This window comes from Orussus abietinus, unplaced genomic scaffold, assembly GCF_000612105.2.
Source record: "Orussus abietinus isolate OABI.00-Male unplaced genomic scaffold, Oabi_2.0 scaffold267, whole genome shotgun sequence".
Classification (NCBI taxonomy): Eukaryota; Metazoa; Arthropoda; class Insecta; order Hymenoptera; family Orussidae; genus Orussus; species Orussus abietinus.
This window is the reverse complement of record NW_019394412.1, coordinates 64,521-91,341: the sequence shown is the minus strand read 5'-3', so window position 1 is coordinate 91,341 and position 26,821 is coordinate 64,521. Positions and strand designations below refer to the sequence as shown.

Below are 26,821 nucleotides of genomic sequence, written 5' to 3'. Positions count from 1 at the left end.
TTAAGGTTTGTTAGGTACGCTCCTGGGTCGTTTGGGTCTGTTATATCTGACGAGGAGAAATCCTAATATTACAAGAACTATAACAACAGCTAGGCATATTCCCAGCCACAGGTTAGAACGAGCGTCGAACTGATCAAGCGCAATTTCTCGCAGAGCCAAAGCTCCGTCCGGTGGCTCGCAAGAAGCTTGCATGATGATGTCCTGTCGCTGCACCTGTTTCGCCTTGCAGTTCGTCAATTTGGTCACGGCTTCCTGGCCGTGAACCTGCGGCAACAATTGGGACAACGTCCACTGCATAGGACTGAGTTTCCGGTACCACTGGGGTAAGTTTTCCAGGTGGAGAGTAACTCCTCCACCAAGAATCATCTCGCCACAGACGATTCCTGTGAGCAGGGCGGCCAAACTCGGCCATTTACAAATGTAGGCAAATAGCACACAAACTGAGTGCTGCACCATCAGGTATAACAGTCCGAGGGCCAGATAATTCCACAAGGAAGTGAGGTTTTCGTCAGGGGCCAAATGCAAGCCGGACATTGCGAATGCTGGAGCTAGGTACGTCAAGTACACCACGCACCATGAAGGTACGCTACAGATAAGCTGAAACAAACAATTGGAAGGTAGGGATTATTATAATCTTCGCATGAGCTTTTATAATTATTAAGGTGAAGTGAAACACGTCACGGAACTTGATCAACGTTGATAAAGAAGATTTTTTTAAATGCCTACGTTGCCGACGTTCGTTTTTATATTGACAGCTGTGTCTAATTATATTGTGTATTGTACCAAATGGCATACTCCACCTGTCGTTTTCGTACAATAATTATAAAGAAATCGAAGCAAAACTCCAGAAATTCTTTGGATTCATGCTTTCTGGGGCCCTAATTGACTGCAGAGAGACCCCCTGCGCCATCTGTGATTTCCAGGTCAATTAAATTTTCACTCCGAGACCTCGTATTACCATCGTTTTGGCATAGAAGCGCATACAACACTTTTTTTGCCTTTGTTCCATAGTGTTCTAAATTGTCGTAAAATTGTCCTGACCCTTTCGATTCTCATATCAGAGCCTTCGATAATTATATATTGATCGAAATAATATAAAAGCTCGATGCCATTTTGGTTCTGGTCTGGGCTGAGTTAACAAATTTTTTAAGAATTCCAAATTTTGAATGTGTCAGGACAATTCTTAGATGATCAAAGTTTCGGAGAGTTTGATCTAATGTCTGAGTTTCACTTCACCTTAAAGATAAGGATAGCTTGTGATCGTTGCCAATAAAAAACGAACATCTAGAAATTTACCTCCACAAGGATGTAGACAAATCTGCCGTACAATCCATCCTTGGTATCTCTTTCAACGCTAGGCCTGGACCCTGCGACTTCGCAAATGGCTACAAGGCCCAAAGGCCAGGAAAGAATTCCCAAACTGGCGTAGTGAAAGCCCACTCTGTCCCTCAGATGTAAATTTCCTTCCCCAGCGACGTCCCAGAAGACGAAGCCTAACAGAATACTGAGCGATGCAGAAATGACGATCTTCTGTAGTAACCTAGTCAGAGCCCAGGGCTGACTGTAGATCAGAGACCGCAGAAGCAGAGCGTAGATCTGCACGAAGAAGTTCGCTGTGGATATGGAAGGTGGGAGGGCACCAGGTGGGTCAGGATCAGTCAGGCCAGGTAATCTCGCCCTGGCTAATTCCGCCAGATGGTCTATCCTCTGCGAGGACTCCAACATCGCCTCGGCCGAGAGATCGTCCAAAGTCACCAGGTCCACTGGAAGTTTAGAGACACCGTTACCGGAATTAATGATCATTACCGTAAATTATGAAATGCGTCTCGATAGCTCTAAGTGGTATAAATAGGAGATATTGCCTGTTTACCGTAAACGCGCGTGACGCGTAATGCATGGCAGAATATCAGCCCGATATGCCATTTATATGTCATTACTCGTTTCATAGTCATGTAACGAGCACATTATTATGCATTGCATTCCGCGAATGTGCCGTTCTAATGGTGCAAAACTGTTAGCGAGATTCAGTGGACAAATGGGCGTCTATTGGATGCTTAGCAAGTGAGTCATGGTATGGAAATGGGCGTTTTAGCGCGCAATGCACGGCATGTATCATACCTTTATGGGATACCTTTAAATCGTAAATAAAATTATACTCAAAAGTGAAGCTTTCGACGAATCGGTGTTAAGCAATTAGAAGTCATTATGCCTATTTAAGGGCGAAAGGTGAGAGACCAAGTGCAACTTCACGGGAACTGAACATAAACTATGAATGAAGAACCCAGCTATAAAATTAAAGCGTTCGACGTTAAAATTAATGGCCATTGAAATTAACCGCCTTTCAATTATTCGCTATTAAATCGCTCAAGATATACGTTTAAAAATGCGGAAAGAAATTAATATTTAAGATATTCATAAATGCGTCCCATTAAGCTAAAAAAAAAACTGTACTAATAACTTCAAATTTTATTTTTCCTCCTGATCACTATATCAATAATATTCCATGTTGTTTTGGCAAGATAAACACTATCTCCTGGTATGAAATAATATCAACATTAAGGTGATATAAATGTATTATCTGAGGAGGCTCGTTTATAAAACTTTTCTTTGACCTAGGTGTACCGAATCATTTGAAATTTTTCCACGCAGATATGGAGATCCTAAGAAAGATTCTAATAACCATGAAATTATAATTTTTAAACATTTCTTTATAAACATTTTGTTAATTTCTTTATAAAAAATGAAATTTCGTGAGTGCCGCAATTTGCCGCAATGCCGAAATTTCGGGGTAAAATTTCAAACAATTGGGTATACTCAGTTCGCAGAAAAGGTTGATAAACAATTGATCCCGCAGATACCACTCTCATGTCGCCTTAACACTATAAATTCCCTACTACCAATATTTAATAAATGAGCATCAAGAATAAATTCGATAAGCTCCTGTTACGATTACCCTCTAAATGATACCGATATTTCCCGCGTTAAGGTGAAGTGAAACAAGTCGAGGAACTAGATCAACGTCGATAAACAAGATTTTTCTAAATGCCTACGTTGCCGCCGTTCGTTTTTATATTGACAGCTGGGTCGAATTATATCGGGTATTGTACCAAATGGCATACTCCACCTGTCGTTTTCGTACAATAATTATAAAGAAATCGAAGTAAAACTTCAGAAATCCTCTGGATTCATGCTTTCTGAGGTCCTAATTGATTGCAAAGGGACCCCCTGCGCCATCGGTGATTTCCAGGTCAATTAAATTTTCTCTCTAAGACCTCGTATTACCATCGTTTTAGCATAGAAGCGCATACAACACTTTTTTTGCCCTTATTCCGTTCAAATGCGAGTTTATCGATTACCAGAGTGTTCTAAATTGTCGTAAACTTGTCCTGACCCTTTCGATTCTCATATCGGAGCCTTCGATAATTGTATATTAATCGAAATATGAGAGCTCGACGCCACTTTGGTTCTGGTCTGGGCTGAGTTAAAAAATGTTTTTAAAAAATCCAAATTTTGAATGTGTCAGGACAATTCTTAGATGATCAGGAGTGATGTGTTTCGGACAGTTTGGTCTAATACCCTTAGAAAAAAGTGTTGTATTCGAATCGACTGATTTGAAGGGGGTTTCACTTCACCTTAAATAGATTAAAATAAATTGAATTAAAATTGCTATGAAAAGTGTATACTGCTAGAGATCGCGTTGTGTGACTGAGATTTTCTTACAGTAATAATCGGAGGGATTTTTGAACGGAGGGCAGGGGAACTCGGCAATGGCGAAGTACGGCAACATGTCTCTTCTGGGTCCCGAATACATGATCCTTCCCCCGGACGTAAGAGCGACTCTCGAGACCATCGTGAGAATCTCATACGTCGGCGGATGTAATGTCAGAACTACGAGTCGCTGACCCCTTCCAGCCCACTGCCTGAGATACTCGACCAAGAAGAAGGCGTCGAAGATGTCCAGGCCGTGAGTTGGTCTGTCCAGAGTGAGGATGTGGGAATCCTGCAGCAGTCTACAGGCCAGAGCCAGCCTTCTGGCCTCAGAGGTCGTTAAAGTGTTGACCAAGCAGTGTTTCGAGGCTTCCAGGCCCAACTCTTGGAGAATTGCTTCGGCTTCCAGACTGGAGGATCCCGAGCCTTTCCTCAGCAGCATGTAGAAACTGAGAGTCTGCTGGGCAGTGAGTCCTGGAGTGAGTCCACTCTCCGCCGGTAGATACGAAACTCGAGAGCTGGAAAAATGTGGAAATATCATTTCTCACGAAGTTCAACCTCACATAAGGAATTAATCGGTACTATCAACCCTTTCGCAACATTACACGGTTACTATGACTCAATGTCAGGGGATTGGCGAGAATTATTACACCCTGCGCGAGGAAGTAAAATACTTAAATATGGCGACTGGATACTTTCATTGTCTGAACAAAAGTTTCAACTTTTTTATAGACCTGACCTTCAAGATGTACATCAGAAGTTAACATGGCTAGATTAAATTTAAAATTCACTCGCTGCGTCAAATTTCCGGTCTCACGAAGCCTGACCATCGCAGCAAGTTGAAATTAAGATCCATTTCACTATGTATAACGCATCTCCAAACGGGTAAGTTCCTGAGGACACTAAAAATTCCTATTCCAGAATGGATCGTCACTGGAAGGTCGAGTTCGTATCTCGTGAAATGTTGGAGAAACGGCGGCTAAAAAAATATTTTTTTAGGTCTCGACCACTCTGAAAATTACCGTAACGTGTTGGCCGAGACAGGACGACCATTGAGCAGGATATCTCCGCGCTTGACCTTCCTCCTGCCAGAGATAGTCTCGACGATCAGAGTCCCCTCTCTCTCGGTCGTGGACATAACAGCCAGGACCTCCGTGGCCCCAGCCTCCAAGGATATTCCCCTGAGCAGGGGCAGCCCATTGGACCCGGAGGCCTCGATTCCTCTTAGCTGAAGATGCGGATGCTGAAGACAAGCAACCGGTCTCAAGGGTACCGGATGATAGGACTCCGGCCCCAGGACTCCGTGTCCGTATCCGGGATCCACGGGCGCTATGCTGTGCCGTCTGTTGGGTCTTCCAGGATTCAGCAGGTTCGCTTCGCTGACGCTCCTTGTCCTCGTAGTGTCCTTAACGAGGATCTGCGAGTGGGCCGTCTCTCTGGGCATCGCGTGGACGTGCCTGAAGTCAGGGTCGCTCCTTGCCGAGCGCATCACCGAGCTCGCCCTGGGACCGTTTCCGTGGGATATCCTGCGACCCTCCTCGCTGGAGTCGTACCCACTGGAGCCATCTCGCATCCTGGAGGGCGGCAGGACCCTCGGGAGTCCGAATTTAAGGTAGGTGTAGGAGTTGCTGGCGAGAGGACTTTTCGGTCCATATCGAGGATGCCGCAAGATGCTCTGCACCGTTGAATCTCGCAACTGGAAGTTTCCATAAGGCAGAGGGGACTTCTCCGCAGAGCCCAGGGCCGAGTCCGTGAAGTCCGAGTTCAGATTTTGTCTGCGGAACGAGCAAGTTGTATTAGAAAGGGCTTAAGGTGACATAAAAGTGGCGTCGAAGAGGTTTTGGGTATGAAATTGTTCTCCGAACTGGGTTCACCGAATCGTTTCAAACTTTACACCGTGAACATGGAGGCTATAAGGAAGATCCTGACCCTCGTGAAATTTCACGATGCACTTCGTGAGCAATCTCCCGATGCTCGTGAAATTGATCCTAGACAAGAAGCACGATCACATTTTTTTTTTTTCTCAAAAATGAAATCTCACGAGCATCGCTTTCTTCCTTAAATTAGTAAACCGAGTATGAATGAAACTTCCGGAAAATATGTTAGGAGATTACGATATTTATTATTAACAGGGTAGACGTCTCTCCAACAACCGCTCTGCAGTCCACTCGACAGACATAAGAATTCCTATAAACGCTGCCCTAATTTGCACCCTTCAACCATTCACTCCGAGATGCGTTCCTAAAAAAGTGGCAAAATGCCGGATCTGCCCAACGGCCTCTCCTAAGTTCATCCAGCTGACCCAAGGACTCCTGTAAGCGCTGTTTTAATTTATGCCCGGCAATCACCTACGCCACTACGCGGTCGTAAAAGGCGTCGCGGATGTGCTGCTCGCGGCAAGTGCGACGACCCCGAGTCCCCGACCTAATGGCGACGTTTCTTCCACCTCGCCATTGGCATGAAAACGGCTGAAGGAGGGCGATTTTTCCGAACGGGAAGAAGGAACCATTAACGAACCTGTAGATCGACCAAGCGTGCAGATCCTCGCTCGCAGGAGGCTCCAGGCCCCTCGTGTCCAGAGCTCCTGGCACGGAGTACCTCCTCTCCAGTTCCCAGGCCTCCGAGCCCATCCTTCGCGGTCGATCCTGCAATGGAAATACGAGATTGCTTCAATTCGATCCGTTTCCACCGTACGCGAGCTTAGCTCTTTGCACCATGAAAAACCCTAGTTTCGACGTCGAGGGCGAAACTACCCAAAGACGGTAGCATAATCACACCCTGTAAGGAACTACCTTTAAGGTGAAATGAAACTTGTCTAGGAACTTGATCGACGTCGGTAAAGAAGATTCTTTCTAAATACCCACGTTGCTGACGTTCGTTTTTATATTGACAGCTGTGTCGAATTATATTGGATATTGTACCAAATGGCATACTCCATCTGTCGTTTTCGTATAATAATTATAAAGAAATCGAAGTAAAACTCCAGAAATCCTCTGGATTCGTGTTTTGTGGGGCCCTAATTGACTGCAGAGGAACCCCCTGCGCCATCTGTGATTTCCAGGTCGATTAAATTTTTACTCCGAGACCTCGTATTCCCATCGTTTTAGAATAGAAGCGCATACAACACTTTTTTTGCATTTATCCCGTTCAAAGGCGAGTTTATCGATTACCAGAGTGCTCTAAATTGTCGCAAAATTGTCCTGACCCTTTCGGTTCTCATATCACAGCCTTCGATAATTGTATATTGATCGAAATATGAGAGCTCGTCGCCATTTTGGTTCTGGTCTGGGCTGAGTTAACATATTTGTTAAGAAATTCAAATTTTGAATGTATCAGGACAATTCTTAGATGATCACGAGTCACGTGTCAAAGTTTCGGACGGTTCGGCTTAATACCTTTTAAAAAAAGTGTCTTATGTGAATCGACTGATTTGAGGGGGTTTCACTTCACCTTAACATCGGACGTCATTTCCGGGTGTGATTGGTTTACATCCTCGACGCGTTGACGCCCCGCGCTCACAAAGAAGGTATCTCAAGTCGATCTCTCCGATTTGATTTCTTTTATAATATATTATAGTAGACTAAAAACTAAGCGACACGTATTTTTTTTATCTGCCATTAAACACTTTAAGGGGGTGAAACCACCATCCAAAGTAAGGCCTGTGAGGGGTGGCTCACCCCTTAATTTTTTTTTCTTTTAATTGAGAAAATTATATTTTTCATTTCTCGTTATGAGAAAGCTTTTCCAGGTGTATTGGTTAAAAAATATTATGTTCTTGTGGGTGAAACTGCCAAATCGCCTCTTGACATGCCTTACTTTGGATGGTGGTTTCACCCCCTTAAAGTGTTTAATGGCAGATAAAAAAAAATACGTGTCGCTTAGTTTTTAGTCTACTATAACATATTATAAAAGAAATCAGATCGGAGAGATCGACCTGGGATACCTTCCTTGTCAGTGGGACTTCCCTCTTAGGGCCTTATTTCATTCACCGTACAACGACGGCTATTGTACGACAGTCGTCATGTTTACGAGAACAGTTTCGCCGTATATGTGAAATATATCCTGTGAAGTTCAGCCATGCTGAACATCTGTACGACAGAACTCGTTCTTATGACGGAAGCGTGTCACAGCGCTGACATTTAACAGCCAATCGGAATCTTTCATTTCCCCGTCGTACGACGTCGTCGAAAGAATGAAATAAATAACATTTACATCGCAGGCAGCAGAGCGCAGCTGATACGCGTTCGATTAATCGACGCGCCTGATTAATTATTTTTCAATTAATTATTACGGGCAAACCATGCAACGTAGAAAGAAATGTTCAAGGAACTTTTCGAGCCTATTTCCAACAAGGATAGCGATGTGTAAATCGAAGGCACGAGTTCTGATAAGCCGTGTGTGATTATACGATTCGCAAGTACTGATATTAAATGTTTTTCAATTTGTACGAAGCGGAATGCGATGCTAAAAAACGATTACGTTAGGGAAATTACCACAATGTCGTTTCCGCTGGTCATTAATATTTCCTGGATTTCTTTTGTCAGTTTTGGGACTTTTTGTGTCTCTCTTAATCTCAAATCTCTGTCATTTGGACAGGGTACAATTATCCTTCACCGACATACACGAAGTTCTACAGATTTTTGGGGGAGATTTCTAAAGCTGTCTCATCAAATGACAAGAGTAGGTTCAGGGAGAGAAATATTTTTTCCTTTCAAGGATATTATTCCTTTGAATGGAATTAAAGAAACTCGAACATAAAGTCAAAGAAATATAGTCTTCATTAAAAAATTCTGAATATTTAACTCTGATGCATTGCATTGATAGAATACTTCATATCTTAAAATAATGAAGTACGACCAAAGTTGTTTTTTTTTTCGACCAACAAAAGTGTTCTGGTTAAATTGCTTCGTTAATTTTATAACATATTTTGGCCAATAAACCGAATATTATGGTTAAATGAAAGTACTTTGATATTTGATATGATCTACCACATCTATCTGATGTAATCACTCTAAAGTTATTAACTAAAGAATTTTGTCAGTTTCATTTTCTAGTAAAATAATAGGACAATTCGCGTTCTATTATTATTCTAAAAATGCATAGTAATTCGGACTAAAATAATAGGACGAATACGATAATAATGGTACGGTTAGTAATACCGATGTCGGACATAGTCACATATAGTCCTTAAAATTTTCGTTGATAAAAAATCCAGATATAATCAGACTCGGGCCAAACTGAAAATTAAAATGGAAAAGTTTAATTTCATTCCCTAATTTAACAAAGCATAAATGTCTTTAAAAACAAAATAAAGGACATAAATGAAAATATCCATGAATAATAACAATGTCGTCCACGGTCAAAGTTTCATTTTCTACTGAAACAATAGGACACTTTGCGTTTTATTATTATTCTAAAAAAACAGGACGAATACGATAAAAACGGTACGGTTGGCAACACCGATGCCGAACTACACATAGTCCTTAAAATTTTCGTTGATAAAAATTCCAGATATACTGAGACTCAGGGTAAATTAAAAATAAAAATGGAAAAGTTTAATTTCATCCCCTAATTTAACAAAGCATCAATGTCTTTAAAAACAAAATAAAGGATATAAACGAAAATATCCATGAATAGTAACAATGTCGCCCACAGTCAAAGTTTCATTTTCTACTGAAACAATAGGACACTGCGTTTTATTATTATTCTAAAAAAACATAGGACGAATACGATAAAAACGGTGCGGTTGGCAACACCGATGCCGGACTACACATAGTCCTTAAAGTTTTCGTTGATAAAAATTTCAGATATACTGAGACTCAGGGTAGTGACCCAAAAGTCAGAGGCCAAACCCGTCATGCAGGTACGAGGTATTCCATGAGCGATAATCGTTGCAAACGCAACGTTTCCTGGGCGCGAATTGTGATAAATTATGCCGAAGCGATAAATAACCTACGGGTCTCGCATTATGGAGGAAAAAGGAGGAGGACGTAATTGCAGAAGCGCTTCCCCTTGACTTAGATCCATGAAAATCAACCGACAAAGCTGGAACAGGTGCCGAGGAGGCATTTTTAGGTCGAGCTGACCGTTAAGTGGGATGCTGCGGCCTCTTGTGTACTTACGTGACTTACACCCGGCACCGAGTACTTGCGAGTACTCGCCAGTACTTGCCAGTACTCGCGAGGACGCACAGGCGAGTGACCGAGCACTCGCGGCTAAATATACGCGATAGCGCGTCCACGTGACGCGACTAATGTAACGCAAAGACGTCCTGCGAGATGCGAGCCATCCTGTTAAAAAAATTCATAAAATTCATACACAATTTTAGTACATAAGATTGCAGTAAAATTATAAATTTGATGTCTTAACAGTGAATTAGTATACATTTACTATCAAATTCTAAGTAAATTTACAATTTTATAACATCGCGTTGTAATTTCGTGAAATTGCGGAGAAAAAGTTATAAATTTCATATTCGAAAGTCATTTGGTACGCATTGTTTGCAAATTTTGTTAGACGAGTTTTTCATTTTACGATCGTTTACGTAAGTTTATTTTTGAAGAAATTTTATCGAGAAATAACAAGTATCGGTGGTACTGGCGGAGAAACATTGTAGCGACATTCTTGAGCCCGAGAAATATTTAAATAATGTTTAAAAAAAATTCTTACAATTGATAGAAAACTCCGGGAGCATCATGGACAACGTACAGTGGCGGACACGAATGCCTCCCCTGAAGATACGGCATCGCCTGTGCAGGATGGGAGGGCATTGATGTCTCCCAGTGTACCTGCTACTTTTTCCCGATTTTCGGGTTCGATACCACGATAATTGCAAAAAGATTTTTTTCGGCGTTTAAGGTAGGACTGTCTCTAAAATCGTTCTCCAAAGTGCCCGGAACATATGTCAAATTTGTTCCTTTGCATAAAAAAAGTTTAATATCAATTACACGTATGTACTAAATTTATAATATGTGTTATGCATTTTATTTGAAAATATCTTATAAAATTAGCATGGTTGAATAAAACTTCCAACAAAAATGTTATAAAATTATATTATTTTTTTTTACAGTGCAGCGTTCAGCTCTTTTCAGCTTCTTTCGGTTTCTTGCGGCTTCTTTCCGCCGGCAATGAGCGACCGTAGCGGTATAGAGGGAATCTTTTTACGCATTCCTCGCTTACCGGACGATCGACCGGCTCTGGGAATCTCCCGTAAACGAAATTCACGAACTCGGGAGAACTAGGAAGTCGTTCGCTCGGGCGAAACGCAAGCTTTTACGCGAGCCCTCGAGTATCCCGGGTATCCCGGATATTCTCCTAGATATTAAGTTGCCGTTTCACCTGGAGGAAATTACTGGACGCTGCAGCGGGAACGTTTATGGAACTGCTTGCTCTATTTTCGCCTTGGCGTATTTCTGTCATTCCGTTGCGTCAGGGAAGGTTCGGGGTTTCCATCGGGTTCATTCGTTATTGACGTCTGTTCTGTAACTTAGGGTGATGTGAAAGGGCCATTCTATATGTCAAAGTGAGTAACTATTACCGGGAATGTAAGGATTACTACGATAAACTCGGATTACGAGTGTGGAGGCGACATTGACTACATACGTTTGATTTGCATGAACTTCAAAGCCTTTCTTGCAATATGCAACGTGCAAGAGGCAAAAAATAACCTCGAGAATAATATCTAACAATTCTCCATAACTTAAAAGTGTGACTTCCAATGTGCGCGGTAGTCACGAACTAATTTTTTTCAATTTAACTTCACTTTCGTTTATCTCATTTCTTTCGGCTTTTGATGTCCTTTCAGACATTTCTAAATATTTTGACTCATTGAAGAACTTTGAACTGGTCTTTTTATTTTTTATTTATTACTCTAAACTCCCCCTCCCTGAGATGTTAAGGAAAATATAAAAAATTCAGTAGATCACAGTTGAGTAAACATAGGCATAAACCAGCAATCCGACGTAAATTGTCCATCAAACGCCAGAAGCGAAAAGCTGTAAAACTTTTCACGTTTATCCGATTACCCAATGCTCCCCATCAAGAGTGATTCCTCTCGGTCAACAACGAACAACGAGCAAAATTCCAGACAATGGGGCGATTAGATCGCTCGTTCCTATTTATTCATTACTGCAAACTTCTCCCTTCTAAGAAGTTAAGAAAAATATAAAAATTGTAGCAGATCACAGTTGAGCGAACACAGACATAAACCAGAATTCCGACGTGAATTATCCATCAAACTCCAGAAGCGAAAAGCTATCAGGAAACTCGGTAGAGTTTCGCGCCAAATACATTTAAAAGCATGTTCCGTCTTGTAATTTTTTCAGATTTACAACTTTGCAACGTTGCACAGTAATTTTAGTAAGATATAGATATCCTCTTTTTATATTTATAATCATACATTCAATGGAGCAGGATTTCTTGATAAAGTAAACAAAAATAATTTTAGCTATAAAATGTTATCACAAAAGTAATTTTTTTCTTGAAAGTGGAATAAGTCCATTTGGAGCTAAAGAAATCATTTATTTTCTTCAACAATTTTAATAATTATTATTGCATAATAAAATTTAACAGGTTAATAGTGTTAAGAACATCACCCGAATTGATTAACGTTTGGCAATATTTTTAAATTAATTCAAACGCAAACCCTTAAATATGAAATCTCTCGATGTATGGAAAAATGGTCTTACATCACTTTCAACATTGCAATTATTATTGCATAATAAAATTTAACAGGTTAATGGTGTTAAGAACATCACCCGAATTGATTAACGTTTGGCAATATTTTTAAATTAATTCAAACGCAAACCCTTAAATATGAAATCTCTCGATGAATGGAAAAATGGTCTTACATTACTTTCAACAATAGCGGCTCATATAATGAAGATACGTTCTGTCTTCTAATTCTTTCAGGTTTTACAACATTTCACGTTTATCCGATTACACAATGCCCCCCATCAAGAGTGATTCCTCTCGGTCAACAACGAGCAAAGTTCCAGGCGATGCGGCGATTAGATTACTCGTTCCTATTACCTAGCCCGCTCTAACGGGACACTTTCCATTGTAACAATGATTCGCGAAAAGAGCCGGATTGCGCCATGCTCTCGCCGTTTCGTCTCGAGAGACATTCTTGCCTCAGGATTTCCTATAAAATTCTCGATCAAGGAATCGAGCACGTCCCCTCGGGCGCGTTCCTTATTGCTCGATCTCGTTCGCAGAAACTGTGAGATCGCGGTATTGTGAAATCCCGAAACTGTCCCACGCACTCGTTTCTAACGTTGCGTGGAACTTCTATGTGTCAGTGGACTCCTGACCCAGATCGGAAACGATTTCGCGTACAAACTTTCCTCCCGAGGAGAGGAAAATTCCAACATTTACGACGAAAACCTGTCTCTAATTAGCACCGGTATCGCCGGCGTTACGGACTGTTAAGACCTTCCACTGGAGCGCTCCTAATGCCGCGTGATAAGGAACGGGTTCTTTTACTCTCAATTATATTAATATCCAGCAGTTTAAGGTGAAATGAAACCCCCGTCAAATCAGTCGATTAGAATACAACACTTTTTTTTAAGGGTATTAGACCAAACTGTCCGAAACTTTGACACATTATTCTTGATCATCTAAGAATTGTCCTGACACATTAAAAATTTGGATTTTTCTTTTAATTTTTCAACTCAGCCCAGACCAGAACTAAAATGGCGTCGAGCTCTCATATTTCGATCAATATACAATTATCGAAGGCTCTGATATGAGAATCGAAAGGGTCAGGACAATTTCACGACAATTTAGAACACTCTGGTAATCGTTAAACTCGCATTTTAACGGGATAAAAGCAAAAAACGTGTTTTATGCGCTTCTATGCCAAAACGATGGTAATACGAGGTCTCGGAGTGAAAATTTAATTGACCTGAAACTCACAGATGGCGCAGGGGGTCCCTCTGCAGTCAATTAGGGCCACAGAAAGCATGAATTCAGAGGATTTCTGGAGTTTTACTTCGATTTCTTTATAATTATTGTACGAACACGACAGGTGGAGTATTCCATTTGGTACAATATCCAATATAATTCGACCCAGCTGTCAATATAAAAACGAACGTCAGCAACGTAGGCATTTAGAAAAATCTTCTTTATCAACGTTGATCAAGTTCCTCGACGTGTTTCACTTCACCTTAAGACGCAGGGGTTTTGAGAGATCCTGGTTGTAAGTTACGCAATTTAGATTTCATTATATATATTTTTTTTTTCGTCCACAAAATTTATTCCACCGTTTTAATTTGCACGGCTTAAAAGTTGCTTTGGATCGAGTCTAATGTCTATTTTCGGTGAAAAAATGTGCCAATCTAGTTTTCTAGGGAAATCTGGACTGGTGATACGTTTTCATGTCTGCGAACAGGTGCAGTTACGCAAGATACGAGTTATGCCGATAATTTGCATCGGAGAAAATGATTGGCGTCTCGGCGGGGTATGAGGTTTTTCGTTCTTTTTCCATCTGTTTTACTTATTTCTCAATTTTATGCCTGTAATTCCTATATTTCCTACTTCTATGCATAATAACGAAGGGGGTGATGATTGAGGAAATCCTTTCACTCTCAATTACATTCCGGAATTAGGCTGGGTCTTATGTAGTTTCGTATAATTCCACAATGTGATGCATAGTTATGTAATAATAACCATTAACCATACGGAAATTCCGAACATTTTTGACCACGCAATAAAAAATTGCATTATGCAATTACCGCGTTACAGTCTACTATAATATTTAGTGCCTTGTCTGTGTAAGTGGTTTCACCTTCACCAAACAATTTAGATTGGCACCGCGGGTTCAATTGATTTTCCCAGTTTCTCAAAGTTTCCTATTTCAAAAAGGTTTCAAGTACAAATTGCGAGAAGTGAGGAACTTACGGAGTTTATCGCTGCATTGCGAGAGGATGGATTTTCTACGCAATTTAGGCTTGGAAATGGGAATTTGAAAAAGGGTACTATCCATTTTTAACAACTCAAACTGTTATCGAAAATTTCTACTATGCCCTTGAAATCGATCACTTCATGTAAGGTAGTAAAAAAGTTATTCATGCGATCTGGTAGATTTTAGAACTTTTTCTTTCATGCCGTTCTCTAACACCATATTTTGATGTACAAGTAATTTCAATACTTACTCAAAACATTTGGTTTTAATTGCCGAAACCCCCAGACCAAGAATTATTACAAAGGCACAGAAAAAAATGATTGAAAATCCCATTTATTTTAGGTTTCTTTGATGTGCATGCCCCCTTGATAGATTAGAAGAATCCACATTATTTCCATTTGCAGTCAACCAAATTCCCGAAAACATAAATTCATTCACAGAATTCCAACGTTCTCGTAGGTAACATGGCCATTAAATCGCCGCCTGTCTTAGCTTTTCCGTTTCCCTAAGTGCAAAAAGATTTCTCGACGTCAAAGTCACACCTAGATTGCCTAGCTCACTGACGAATAGTTCGCGTACAGGTCCAGGACAAAGCAACCAATAAATAAATCAACATCCGTAGAAAGCGCAGTTATTCGGTAACTGTGCTTGTACACGCGTTCCCAGAGTTCGCCATCTTATTATCCAACGTCTAATATTAAAGTCTCATCATCAGCTGGCGTCTGTCAAGGAGGAGCGATGTGACGTGTCGAGTATTTTAACTCGTTAAACTCGCGTCAAGCACGTATTCGAGTGAACTCGAGTCATTTTGATTGTAACTCGAATTATTGGTACAAACGAATGCGAGTTACGCGGGTAAAAAGGAGACCAAGATCCCAACAGCGTCTTATTTGTTTATTCGGGTAGTCGTTATTTCAATCGTTTTACTCGCTAACTCGCCATTGACTCGACTGCCGAATGTATGCGAAATCGAGTTGGCAATGTTCAAGTAATTCGAGTCGATAAAGTACTAGATTTGTTATATCACTTTGACTCAAGTCGCCGTTAATGGAATTGTTTTACTCGCCATTGACTCGACTCATCGCGCCGAATGTATGCGGAATCGAGTCGTGGACTCAAATTGACAATGTTCGAATAATTCGAGTCAATAATGTACTAGATTCAGTATATAATTTTCACTCGAGTCGCCGTTGATGGAGTTATTTTACTCGCCAACTCGCAATTGACTCGACTCATCACGCCAAATATATGCGGCATCGAGTTGGTAATATTCGAGTAATTCGAGTCGATAAAGTACTAGTTTCGTTATATCGCTTAGACTCGAGTCACCATTAATGGAGTTCTTTTACTCGCCAACTCGCCATTGACTAGACTCATTGCGCCGAATGTATGCGGAATCGAGTTGGCAATGTCGAGTAACTCGAGTCGATGAAGTACTCGACTGGTTATATCGCTTAGACTCAAGTTGTCGCTAATCGAGTTTTACTCGCCAATTCGCCATACTCTACTCATCGCGCCGAATGTATACGGCACCGAGTTATCGACTCGAGTCCAAACTCGAGTTGGCAATGCTTTCGAATTCAAATAACTCGAGTTGGTAAAGTATTCGACTCGTCGCATCGCTAGTCAAAAGCATTCCTCCACAATGCAGCCACGTAGGTGCGGATCTCGCATTGTTGGATGCTCCTCGGCGTCTCCCGGAGGTACCGTGCGATCACGGCGATGAATGTCTCATTAAAATTGTAAATGAACTCCTACGGCCCTGGGACAAGTATACGAATGATCGTCCCTTGTCCGGGCGTTAAAGTCACCGCCCGTCCCGGCCGCAAGAGTCACGCGAGCGTGCGTACAGCATGCGGCATGCGGCATGCAGTATACAGTGTTCTGAGCCACACTGTATGGGCATTCCTTCACAGCGAATACATTTCGGGATTCCCGGGTACACGTTCGCGAGTGTACAGAGTGAATCACGCACCTATTTCTGCGGGAGATACCCTTTAAGGTGAAGTGAGACACGTCGAGGAACTTGTTCAACGTTGATAAAGAAGATTTTTTTAAATGCCTACGTTGCCGACGTTCGTTTTTATATTGACAGCTGTGTCGAATTATATTGGGTATTGTACCAAATGGCATACTCCACCTGTCGTTTTCGTACGGTAATTATAAAGAAATCGAAGTAAAACTCCAGAAATCCTCTGGATTCATGCTTTCTGGGGCCCTAATTGACTGCAAAGGGACCCCCTGCGCTATCTGTGATTTCCAGGTCAATTGAATATTCAGTCCGAGACCTCGTATTACCATCGTTTTGGCATAGAAGCACATACAACACTTTTTTGCCCTTATCCCGTTCAAATGCGAGTTTATCGATTACCAGTGTGTCCTAAATTGTCGTAAAATTGCCCTGATCCTTTCAATTCTCATATCAGAGCCTTCGATAATTGTATATTGATCGAAATATGAGATCTCGACGTCATTTTGGTTCCGGTCTAGGCTGAGTTAAAAAATGTTTTTAAAAAATCCAAATTTTTAATGTGTCAGGACAATTCTTAGATGATCAAGAGTAATGTGTCAAAGTTTCGGACAGTTTGGTAATACCCTTAAAAAAAGTGTTGTATTCGAATCGAGTGATTTGAAGGGGCTTAAGGTGAAGTGAAACCCCTCTCAAACCAATCGACACGAATAAGATCCTTTCTTGAAGGGCATTGGACCGAACTATCCAAAACTTTGACACTTGATTCACGAGCACCTAAGAATTATCCCGACACTTTCAAGAATTGAATTTTCTTTTTTCTTTTAACAAAAAAAAATACAAATCTTTTTTCACTTAGCCTAGGTCAGAACCAACACGCGTCAAGTTCCCATATTTCGATCGATATACGAGCATTGAAGGATCTGATATAAGATCGTAATTCCCGGAATACTGAAAGTTACATTTATTCCTCCATCATTTCATTAATGAATTAATGCTCGGTAATAAAAGCATCAATTAACATACGTTTTAAACCACCAAGCACTTGTGCACCGAAATTATTCTTCAAACTATCAATGTTCCAAAGAAAATGGCATCAAACGAAGCTTACTCCATAATAGTAGGGAGCACTTATCCTTCAGGTTTTGTCAAGGATCATAACCTCTGCTATAACGCAACTAATTTGCATACGTTAGAACGGTGGCATTTCCTTTTTCACGCTCATAGCGTACGATCGAGAGTTTCCTGTAAATAACGATTAAAAAGTTACTTTGGATGGTAGACTGAAACGAATCGTCCTGTACAAACACGTAAGGGCACTCATAGGCCGCGACGAACACGGATGGACACGGATGGACCCTGATGAACACGGATGAAGACTCGTGACGCATGCAGGCGTCACGTGTCGAGTATGCGCGCTCGAAAGATCGCAAGGACGGCCTTCTAGAGGGATGACTTATCACGGCCCGGGCCGGCTCCCGTCGCCACGAAATCGTAAAGACCGTGATCTACGGCTCGAGGTTAAACGTTCTACCCCATCCTGGGGTGACCCGTAATTTCGCAATTTTTCCGCAGCCAGTAATCTTGTACCCCGCGTCATCTCGGCTCTCTCGTAACTTACAATCTTCTCCCTGCACGACTTACTCGGCCTCGGCCCTTACGGCTTCTTCTGGCCGACAAATTACCCGGCTTTCCGACCGAAAAATCCACGTCTTGAGGATCTGCCTTGAAAGCTGCCGGTTTTCTTTCCCCCGAGGGAAAATCGCGAAGGGAGGCTCCTAAGGCGGCCATCTTGGTTTTCAGGACTCGGAGTTAACGAGCCGCTCTAAGCACTCCCATGTATGGGACGGCCTTGGCAGATAAGTCGCGTACTAAACGGGGTTAAAAAGCGACACTTTTACCGTAGAAATGATGTCTTAGTTCTTCAACTACTTTCTAGACTAGACCAGAGAAACCTAGACGATAAGACTAATGGATATTTCAAAATGCCGCCCAACGTGTATCGATAAATGGATGCTTCTTATAAGTAACTTTATAAGGTAACCCTGTAGCTATGGCGGAGTTAGACGTGGAACTATTACCGTCGAAAGCTTGATTGAGAAGTGCTAATATTATATAGGGATACAATATTTATCTGCTACTTTGAATGTATGATAAAAAAGGGAGCCACTGTAGTGACGCTTCGTAAAAACCGTCACTCACAGAGAAGCCATTATAGCGTCGTTTTGTTAAAAACAATGGTCAGGCGAAAATTACTATGGTAGCGCTTCGTAGCTAAAGAGTTAATAAAGCGGTTTAAGGTGACGTGAAAGTGGCGTCGAAGAGGTTTTGTTTACGAAACTTTTCTCCGAACTGGGCTTACCGAATCGTTTTAAACTTTACATCGTGAATATGGAGACTATAAGGAAGGTCCTGATACGCATGAAATTTCAATTTTTTTTTTCTAATTTGTTTATAGGTATTTTTTAAATTCTGTGTAAGAAATGAAATTTCACGAGTGTCAGGACTTTCTTTACAGACTCTATATTTGCATCGTAAAATTCGAAACGATTCGGTATACCCAGTTGTGCGAAAAGCTTCATGAACGATCGACCCCTCAGAAGCCACATTCACATCCCCTTAAAGTGGCTTTAACCACAATTACCCAGAACTTTAACATCTCCTTAAATTTCCAAAATAATGTTAAATAGATACTCAAAAACGTTCATAAACCCTGCAAGGAAGATACGAAGGTACCCCCTTCCGTAAGCATTTCAAAACTTCCCGCTCAATTCGAGTCGACAAATCGACCCTCGGAATTTCAACCGGCGCCTCTGCCGGTAAAGTAGATCCTGACCACAAATGTCAGGGCCAAGTGGCATCGGCGGTCCATCTTCGAAACGTTCGATATATTTTCCTTTCCCAATGCTCCCGAGCAGGTTAGATTCAGGAGATCGATCGACCGCCTCGTGCACGACATTCCGAGCGTCCAATAAACATTAAATACGCCCAGTGGAAGCATGGAGTTAAAAACCGAGAGCGTAGCATTTCCAGTCCTACTCGCACGTGTGCAACCACCTGTAGGAGCTGACGTCCAGGTTCGTTTCGAAGCTGGCGATGCGCGCGCAGCTCGGCGCGTCTCCCGGCGTAAAAACACGTAAGTACGCTTGCTCCACGTAGTTCCGCGAGTAATCCATTATTCAAAAGGACACATCCTATCGCCGCGTGACATCGTGGGACTTACCGGCGCGGTCCGTGAGGTTCCTGATCCGGCTAACCGAGCGTCGGAGGTGACGCGCTCGACCGACGTCCCAGGCAGGCCATTCCGTTGCGACGAGTCGCTGGTTTTCTCTCCTCCAGGTATATGAGCACCCTTAGAATTTCGTCCTACGGCCGGTCACGGATCTCGCGAGTCGCGCGATTACCGTAATCTCCCTCGGCCCGACGCGCGACGCTCCAGGTTAAAGCGATGGAGCTTCTATGCACTCCGTGTAGGGCCCGTTTCGACGCCCGTTTTAACGACGAGCCTTTCGTTAATGACCACCAGCGGCTGCTAAGTAGCTACTAAGAGCTATCGCCGCCGGTTACGGGTACTCGACGTCGCGCCGAGGGAGAGGACGTGACGCCGTCGCAGTCACTCGCGGCGCTGTCAGAAACCTGCCTTTCGGAGCTTATGCTGCCTTATGCTCGCTTATGCTTTGCCCTCTCCATCTCGACTCCCCTCTCTGACGCCGGCCTTCCACGGTAACTCGTCTCATTCCACCTCTGGTTTTCAGGGAAGACATTCACCTCGAGTTGGCAACTCCTTGCGACTCCCTGAGGAGACCCTCCTACCAGCACCTCTGGCCATCCACGGCGATCCACAGTGCTACGCCGGACGCCTGCACAGGAGGGTCCGTAGTCCACACGCTACAGGGGATTCGGGTAGTGAGGGTTGGCGAGTTTATCATTGTATATTTTGGTTGGTGTTTCTAAACTTATGAGATCAGCGTGCTTTGTTGATAGACATTTTTATAATAAAAGAATATATATATATCCATTCTAATTTAACATCTACTTTTGGAGATGTTTTTTTACTATTTTTTATGGATAGGAATCGGCGATCGTTAATAACTTCATCTCTGCTGCACTGCGTGTCATTCCCAACTGTTGTTCCATTATAGAAAAGCAGTTTAATATCAAATTACGAAAACAAATATTAGAATTATAGTTTATATATATCTATTGAAGGTTTTGCGTCAGTTTTTATTAGTGGTGTACTTTTGTTTTTAGGTAAAAGAAAGTAAGACTAAGGAATTCAGAAATGGAATCGAGAGAGGCAGGACGTGTTAATAAACTGCTTTGACAAAGGGATTCAGTTTCAATGAATTTGGAGGAAGGATTGAGTACTGGCGATTTTGGAATAAGTTGTAACCAGCGTGTTAATATCTTTAAGAATTGTATGTTACGGAACGATTGCTGAAGACGAAAGAAGAGAAGTGGAATTGAAAAATAAGAAAATGATTTCTCCCGATTGCGTCTTGGACATTTCAAATGTTTTTCATTCGACTGCAGTTTTTGTGGAAGGAAGTTGTTTGTCTAGATCGGAACCAACAGCGGTATTGAGAGACGTGTCTGCGAGAGTGCATGGTGGGGAGGTTCTTGCGGTGTTGGGTTCAAAAGGCTCGGGTAAGAGAGCTCTTCTTGATGTCATAGGTGAGTTGTTTGTCTGTATTCCTTTAACATGAACAAAATTGTTACATATATATCCTTATACACAAAGTAATACTAAAAAAACATTTATTGTGTTATAGCTGGAAGAGCCGACGGGGAAACAAGGGGACGTGTTTCTTTAAATAGCAGTCTACTAACACCAGAATTATTTAGACGTCATGGAGGATACGTAGCACACAGATGTCACTTGCTACCAAGTTTAACGGTACGACAAACTTTGACGTATGCTACTTGGTTGGCAAACTTAAGTAACCGAGAAGCCAGAGTACGGCAAACATTGGCAGATCTAGCGCTGTCACAAGTTGCAAATCGGTCTGTCAATGATCTTACAAGAGCAGAGTACCGAAGACTCATGTTAGGCGTACAACTGGCTAAAGACCCAATGATACTCCTGTTGGATGAGCCCACCTGGGATACGGATCCCTTGAACACATACCTAATCGTCTCCATGTTGTGGTCCTATGCTACTAGGCGAGGGTCCATTGTTGTTCTAACTATGGAAACTCCTCGATCCGATGTTTTACCTTTCGTGAGTCGAGTGACATTGCTTTGCCTAGGAGCAGTGGTTTATTCAGGACCAACTAGAAGTATGCTGGACTATTTTACCTACATTGGCTTCCCTTGTCCACAATTAGAGAATCCATTAATGTATTATCGTAAGTTAATGACGTTCCTTTAAATTTATAAGAAACTTTTCTTGAAAATGGTTCAACAATTCAATGTACATTTTTAGTATGCCTCTCTACTGTGGATCGACGTTCCAGAGATCGTTTTCTGGAATCGAATCAACAGATCTCTGTACTTGTTGAGAAATTCAAAATAGAAGGTGGACTGTACATGAAGGAAGCTCCGCAAGGTCCAGCAAGCATGAAAGATGCTCCTTTAGGCCTCGTTCACAAAGGCTTAGGTAGAGGAATTAAACCTGGTTGTTTTTCTACTCTCCTAGCTTTGTATCTGTGAGTGTTTATTTTATTATTATGGAAGTAAGAAAAATTCAGTTATTGTAAAGTTGACAAAGTAAACCATGCTTTTTTTTTTCCAGACGTGGCATGTCTGCGACGTTTTCTTTCAATAAATGCGGCTTCGGACACCTTACTGCACGATTATTGCTTCTACCGTTTCTTATCGCCATATTGAGTGTTTCATATTCACACTCGAGTCCAGTGCAATCAAGGATTTTCTTACAAACAGGTGGTTTAATTTTCAACGTTTTGACATTATTCTGTGTATCAGGGATAGCTACTACTGCAATACTATGTAAGTAATTATATGCTTCTCTATCGTATGAATTAAAATTACGTTACTTTTTTTGTACTCAGTATTCCGTTTTTTGTTTCTAACTGATTGAAATGACGCAAAATCGTTTGACGTCTAAAATGTAATTTATTCAATGCCCTTACATGCTTTGATTAAAGTAGATTATTATTTTGTAATTTACTATTCATTACTATTTTTTACGACATTATCTTACTATTCATTTATCTTGCATTTTAGTCCCAGGTTTTCGAGCAAGATATTATCAAGAGAAACGAGAGGGCTTATATGGAGGTGCAATGTTTTTAAGCGCATATACCTTATTAAGCCTCCCACTAAGTTTTATCTCTACCATGATGGCAGTAGGAATTTTAATACCGATCTTAGAATTGGATCTGTCATCCTGGGCCTATGCCTGCGGAATGCTTTGGTCTACTTACGTTGCTGCAGAACACATCACAGTAGCCGTAATGATGATCATCGAAAGATCCATGATCGCTGCCACGACTGTTCTCTACGTGACTTTACTCTCCATTGTCATAGCTTCAGGAGGAGTTCGGAGTCTCAGAAACTTGCCAAATTGGCTCGCAGCTGTTTCCACTGCGTTGCCTTCCAGATACGCCTCGTTGGCATTAAACCAATTAGCCATCGATGTTCCTACATTTGTGAATTTACCGTACAACGAAAGCATACCTTGTCCAGGAATACAAGACTTATGCAGATATCCTGATGGTAAAACCTACCTTATTGAACGTTTTACCCGAGAAGGCGAAAATATCTCAGAAGTATTGAACGTGGATCTTAATCTACTGATTTCACTTGCCTTTGCTTTGGGGCTAGTAATTCTCAACAGCGTTCTATACTTATTGCCATTGCCTGCGCGTGTGAAGGCAAAGTTCAGAGAGTGATCATAGAGTTTATCTTATATATAAGAGCCTAAATGTAAATACAAATATTATAAACACATCCGTCCAGAGGTTAGTCAAAATGTTAAAATCGCGAGTTTGTAAAAGTAATTTACATTTATTTAAAAAGTTAGATCTTACGTGGTACAATTGTGTCCGATACCTGCAATAACGTAATAGATTTAGATATTTTATAGGATTGTGCTCTTTTTGATACCAGCATTTGGCAGCATGCCAAATTTGTTTGCCTCGAAATCGAATTCCTGATACCCTTTTTTGGAAACAACATGTAAATTTTAGATGTAACCATACATTGTAATACATCGAACGAAGTGTCAGTATACCTGAAGCAGGTAATTTAGCTTTCTTCATCCACAGCCACCTGACCCATTTCCTTAAGGTTATCAGCTACAGAGAATTCGCAGCCTGTAGAACTGATAATTTCACTTATGTCGACATTAGCAGCTATTTCGATAAGTTTGATGCCTTGACCTTTAATGATCTCAAAAACTGCCAAATCTGTGATGATTAAATCGACGCATTGTTGACCTGTAGTTAAATATTTTCATCATGACTTGTACATCGTAGACATTTGTTTTAATTAAATTCTCTGTAACACTAATAAGATGTAAGCTATCTATCGATACTTACCAGTTATAGGTAATGTACAATTCTGAAGAATTTTTGGACTTCCATCACGTGCCTTATGTTCCATGGTAACCACAACTTTGGTTTTAGCAGCACCAACCAAATCCATTGCACCACCCATACCTTTAACCATACTTCCTGGGATCATCCAATTTGCCAAATCCCCTTTTTGTGACACTTGCATGCCACCAAGAATTGTCAAATTGATATGGCCACTAAAATGTTTAAAGATTAATGAAAATGGTAGATGTTATTAAATTCTGTAAATCCATGTACTCACCCTCTGATCATGGCAAAGCTCTCACTGCTGTCAAAATAAGAAGCACCTGGTAAAACAGTAACGGTCTCTTTCCCAGCATTTATTAAATCTGGATCAACATCGTCTTCATCTGGGAACGGTCCTAAACCCAAAATTCCGTTTTCTGACTGCAGGGTTACTTTGATACCTTTTGGTATATAGTTACTGGCCAACATGGGAATGCCAATTCCCAGATTTGCTGTAAACACATAAACGATCTTTATATCCTTAATTGAATTACCATTGAATCAACTAAACATACCATACATTCCATCCTTAAATTCAAGAGCTGCTCTTCTGATAATCCTTTCTCTTGCCTTGCTGGCAGGTGTCTTCTTCTTTGGCTTTACAGTTTGTTTGGTTGTTCTTCTCTGAAAAAGTAAAATTCATAGCATTTTAGAAATAACAAAATGTAATATCATTTATATTTCAATTAGTAACATCCTAGTCTGATTATATACACGAACCTCGATACGTTTTTCATAACTAGGTCCTTGGATTATTCTATCTACATAAATCCCAGGTAAATGTACGTGGTCAGGATCTAACTGTCCAATTTCAACGATTTCTTCAACTTCTGCTATAGCTACTTTTGCAGCCTTACACATTACTGGATTAAAATTCCTTGATGATTTTCTAAAAATTAAATTGCCTGCTTTATCAGCCTTCCATGCTTTAACTAGAGCAAAATGTCCAGTGATGGCTGTTTCCAGTATGTACTGACGTCCTTCAAAATCGTTTACTTCTCTCGACTCTCCAGATATAGCAGGGTTACCAGCTTCATCATACTTTATCACCACGTTTCCTTCTTGTATGATTGTTCCGCATCCAGAGGCTGTATAAAATGCAGGTATTCCAGCTCCGCCTGCCCTTAATCGTTCTGCCAATGTCCCCTATCCATGACCAAAAAGATCTTGTATTAGAAATGTTTCCTTAACAATCCCTTGTTAATAAGATGGTATAAAATATTCTATTTGAGTTAATGATTTATGCAATCGTATTTTTACAGGAACGTACCTGTGGCGTCAGTTCAACCTCCAATTGACCACTTAAATATTGTTTCTCAAATTCTGCATTTTCTCCAACATATGACGAAATCATTCTCTTTACTCGGTGTGCCTTCAACAACCTCCCTAGTCCAAAATCATCGACTCCAGCATTATTTGAAACAACTGTTAAATCTTTCGTTCCTTTTTTAAGCAAAGCTTCTATTAGATTCTCAGGAATACCACAAAGACCGAATCCACCGACCAACAGTCTTGCACCATCTGGAATGTCTGATACAACTTCCTCCAGCGATTTAAACACTTTCCCATCTCCAAGTGGTGGCTTCAGCGTCTTAACTTCATCCACGACCTCTGGTACATCTGCTTTAATTGAAAAACTAACTGTGCAAACCTATCAACATATCACCATAAATCGTCATTTCTTCTGGCTGTTGAACTTAAAATAATGATTAAAAACAATACAAAAAAATTGTAGGATTAAGCGCATTATTGCAGGACAAATATCAAGCATTGCTGACAATCATTACGATAATATTTCTGCAGGCATGACATGTGTAATTTCACCGGATACATTATTGGAAGGAACAATTATACTTACTTTTGTAAGTTTTAAATATGTCCGAGTATCACGGCATCTCGTTCCAATTCGTAAAATAATCCCGCCCACTCTGTTCATCATAAATGCCATTGTTCTTCGCAAAAAAAAATATTATTATTAATTAGGTACTTTGCTATTCCTCGAGGCCGACGATTGTGAGGTTATGACGACATTTGGAACACGCGTGTCGCCCCTCTGAAGTAAAATTCTGTACTGAGCAGTACTGAGGAAAATTCGAAGTTGGATTCTCGAATTATTATCTGGTGGCACCCGATATCGCCTTTTTAGGCTATGAATAGCTTGAGCAAACCATCTGTTTTGTAAACGAACGAATCTGAGATGCCTTCTGCGATCTGGTAGACCTTGAAGATGTTATTTCCCTAAAATGTTTAAATTCCTCCAAACTGTTGTAACGTCATCTCGGGGCCCCCATTGGCGTCGCCTCTTGCCGACTTTTTAAGCTTGCTAAAAAAAGAAAAAAAAAACTATGACAGATATCACTATTTATACTATTATACTATCATACGGTATGATTGCCTTAAGGGGGTATTATCGTCTATAAGCTTGTTTTTTAAGTAATTCTGAGGAATTAATTTTGCGAAAACTATCAAACCTACAGTGCCCGGGTTTTTGACGCATATTAAGACACGTTTCAACTACCAACACAAATTTGTATGAATTTCTTTATTGAAATCTATGCAAGTTATGCGCTGCTATGCAGGTCGTTGCGAGATACGCTCGTCCAATCAGACGGACGGGTTGCGGCGATTGTAGTCGTCCGAAACGGAAGAACAAAATTTTTTTTTAATCTATATGAATGTAGTTACCGTCTGAACTAG

General features: G+C 41.1%; 3 protein-coding genes across 6 annotated transcripts; 1 reads left to right on the top strand and 2 right to left on the bottom strand.

Annotated features, from left to right (window-relative positions):
- LOC105702764 (ATP-binding cassette sub-family G member 5) lies at positions 1-19,927 on the bottom strand. Its single transcript, XM_012430589.1, has 6 exons — positions 19,804-19,927; positions 6,226-6,353; positions 4,731-5,483; positions 3,721-4,226; positions 1,297-1,763; positions 1-597 (listed from the first exon to the last, which is right to left on the bottom strand). The coding sequence occupies exons 2-6, from the start codon at positions 6,336-6,338 to the stop codon at positions 1-3; spliced, it is 2,436 nt and encodes an 811-aa protein (XP_012286012.1). The 5' UTR covers positions 6,339-6,353; positions 19,804-19,927.
- Positions 19,789-23,780, top strand: LOC105702765 (ATP-binding cassette sub-family G member 5). 3 transcript variants are annotated; one of them, XM_012430593.2, is made up of 7 exons: positions 19,789-19,919; positions 20,336-20,452; positions 20,832-21,254; positions 21,353-21,928; positions 22,006-22,228; positions 22,315-22,529; positions 22,767-23,780. In XM_012430593.2, the coding sequence occupies exons 3-7, from the start codon at positions 21,059-21,061 to the stop codon at positions 23,432-23,434; spliced, it is 1,878 nt and encodes a 625-aa protein (XP_012286016.1). In that variant the 5' UTR covers positions 19,789-19,919; positions 20,336-20,452; positions 20,832-21,058; the 3' UTR covers positions 23,435-23,780. The 3 variants fall into 3 exon arrangements, with proteins under 3 accessions (XP_012286016.1, XP_012286015.1, XP_012286014.1); XM_012430592.2 differs by having other exon boundaries at positions 20,336-20,492; XM_012430591.2 differs by having other exon boundaries at positions 20,336-20,520.
- LOC105702766 (succinyl-CoA:3-ketoacid coenzyme A transferase 1, mitochondrial) lies at positions 23,530-26,411 on the bottom strand. Of its 2 annotated transcripts, XM_012430594.2 has the most exons (8): positions 25,983-26,411; positions 25,395-25,775; positions 24,845-25,270; positions 24,640-24,748; positions 24,360-24,576; positions 24,083-24,294; positions 23,776-23,980; positions 23,530-23,702 (listed from the first exon to the last, which is right to left on the bottom strand). In XM_012430594.2, exons 1-7 carry the CDS (start codon positions 26,070-26,072, stop codon positions 23,790-23,792), a joined length of 1,626 nt encoding a protein of 541 aa, XP_012286017.1. In that variant the 5' UTR covers positions 26,073-26,411; the 3' UTR covers positions 23,530-23,702; positions 23,776-23,789. The 2 variants fall into 2 exon arrangements, with proteins under 2 accessions (XP_012286017.1, XP_023287988.1); XM_023432220.1 differs by having other exon boundaries at positions 23,530-23,980; positions 25,983-26,410.
- Positions 26,412-26,821: the final 410 nt, after the last annotated feature.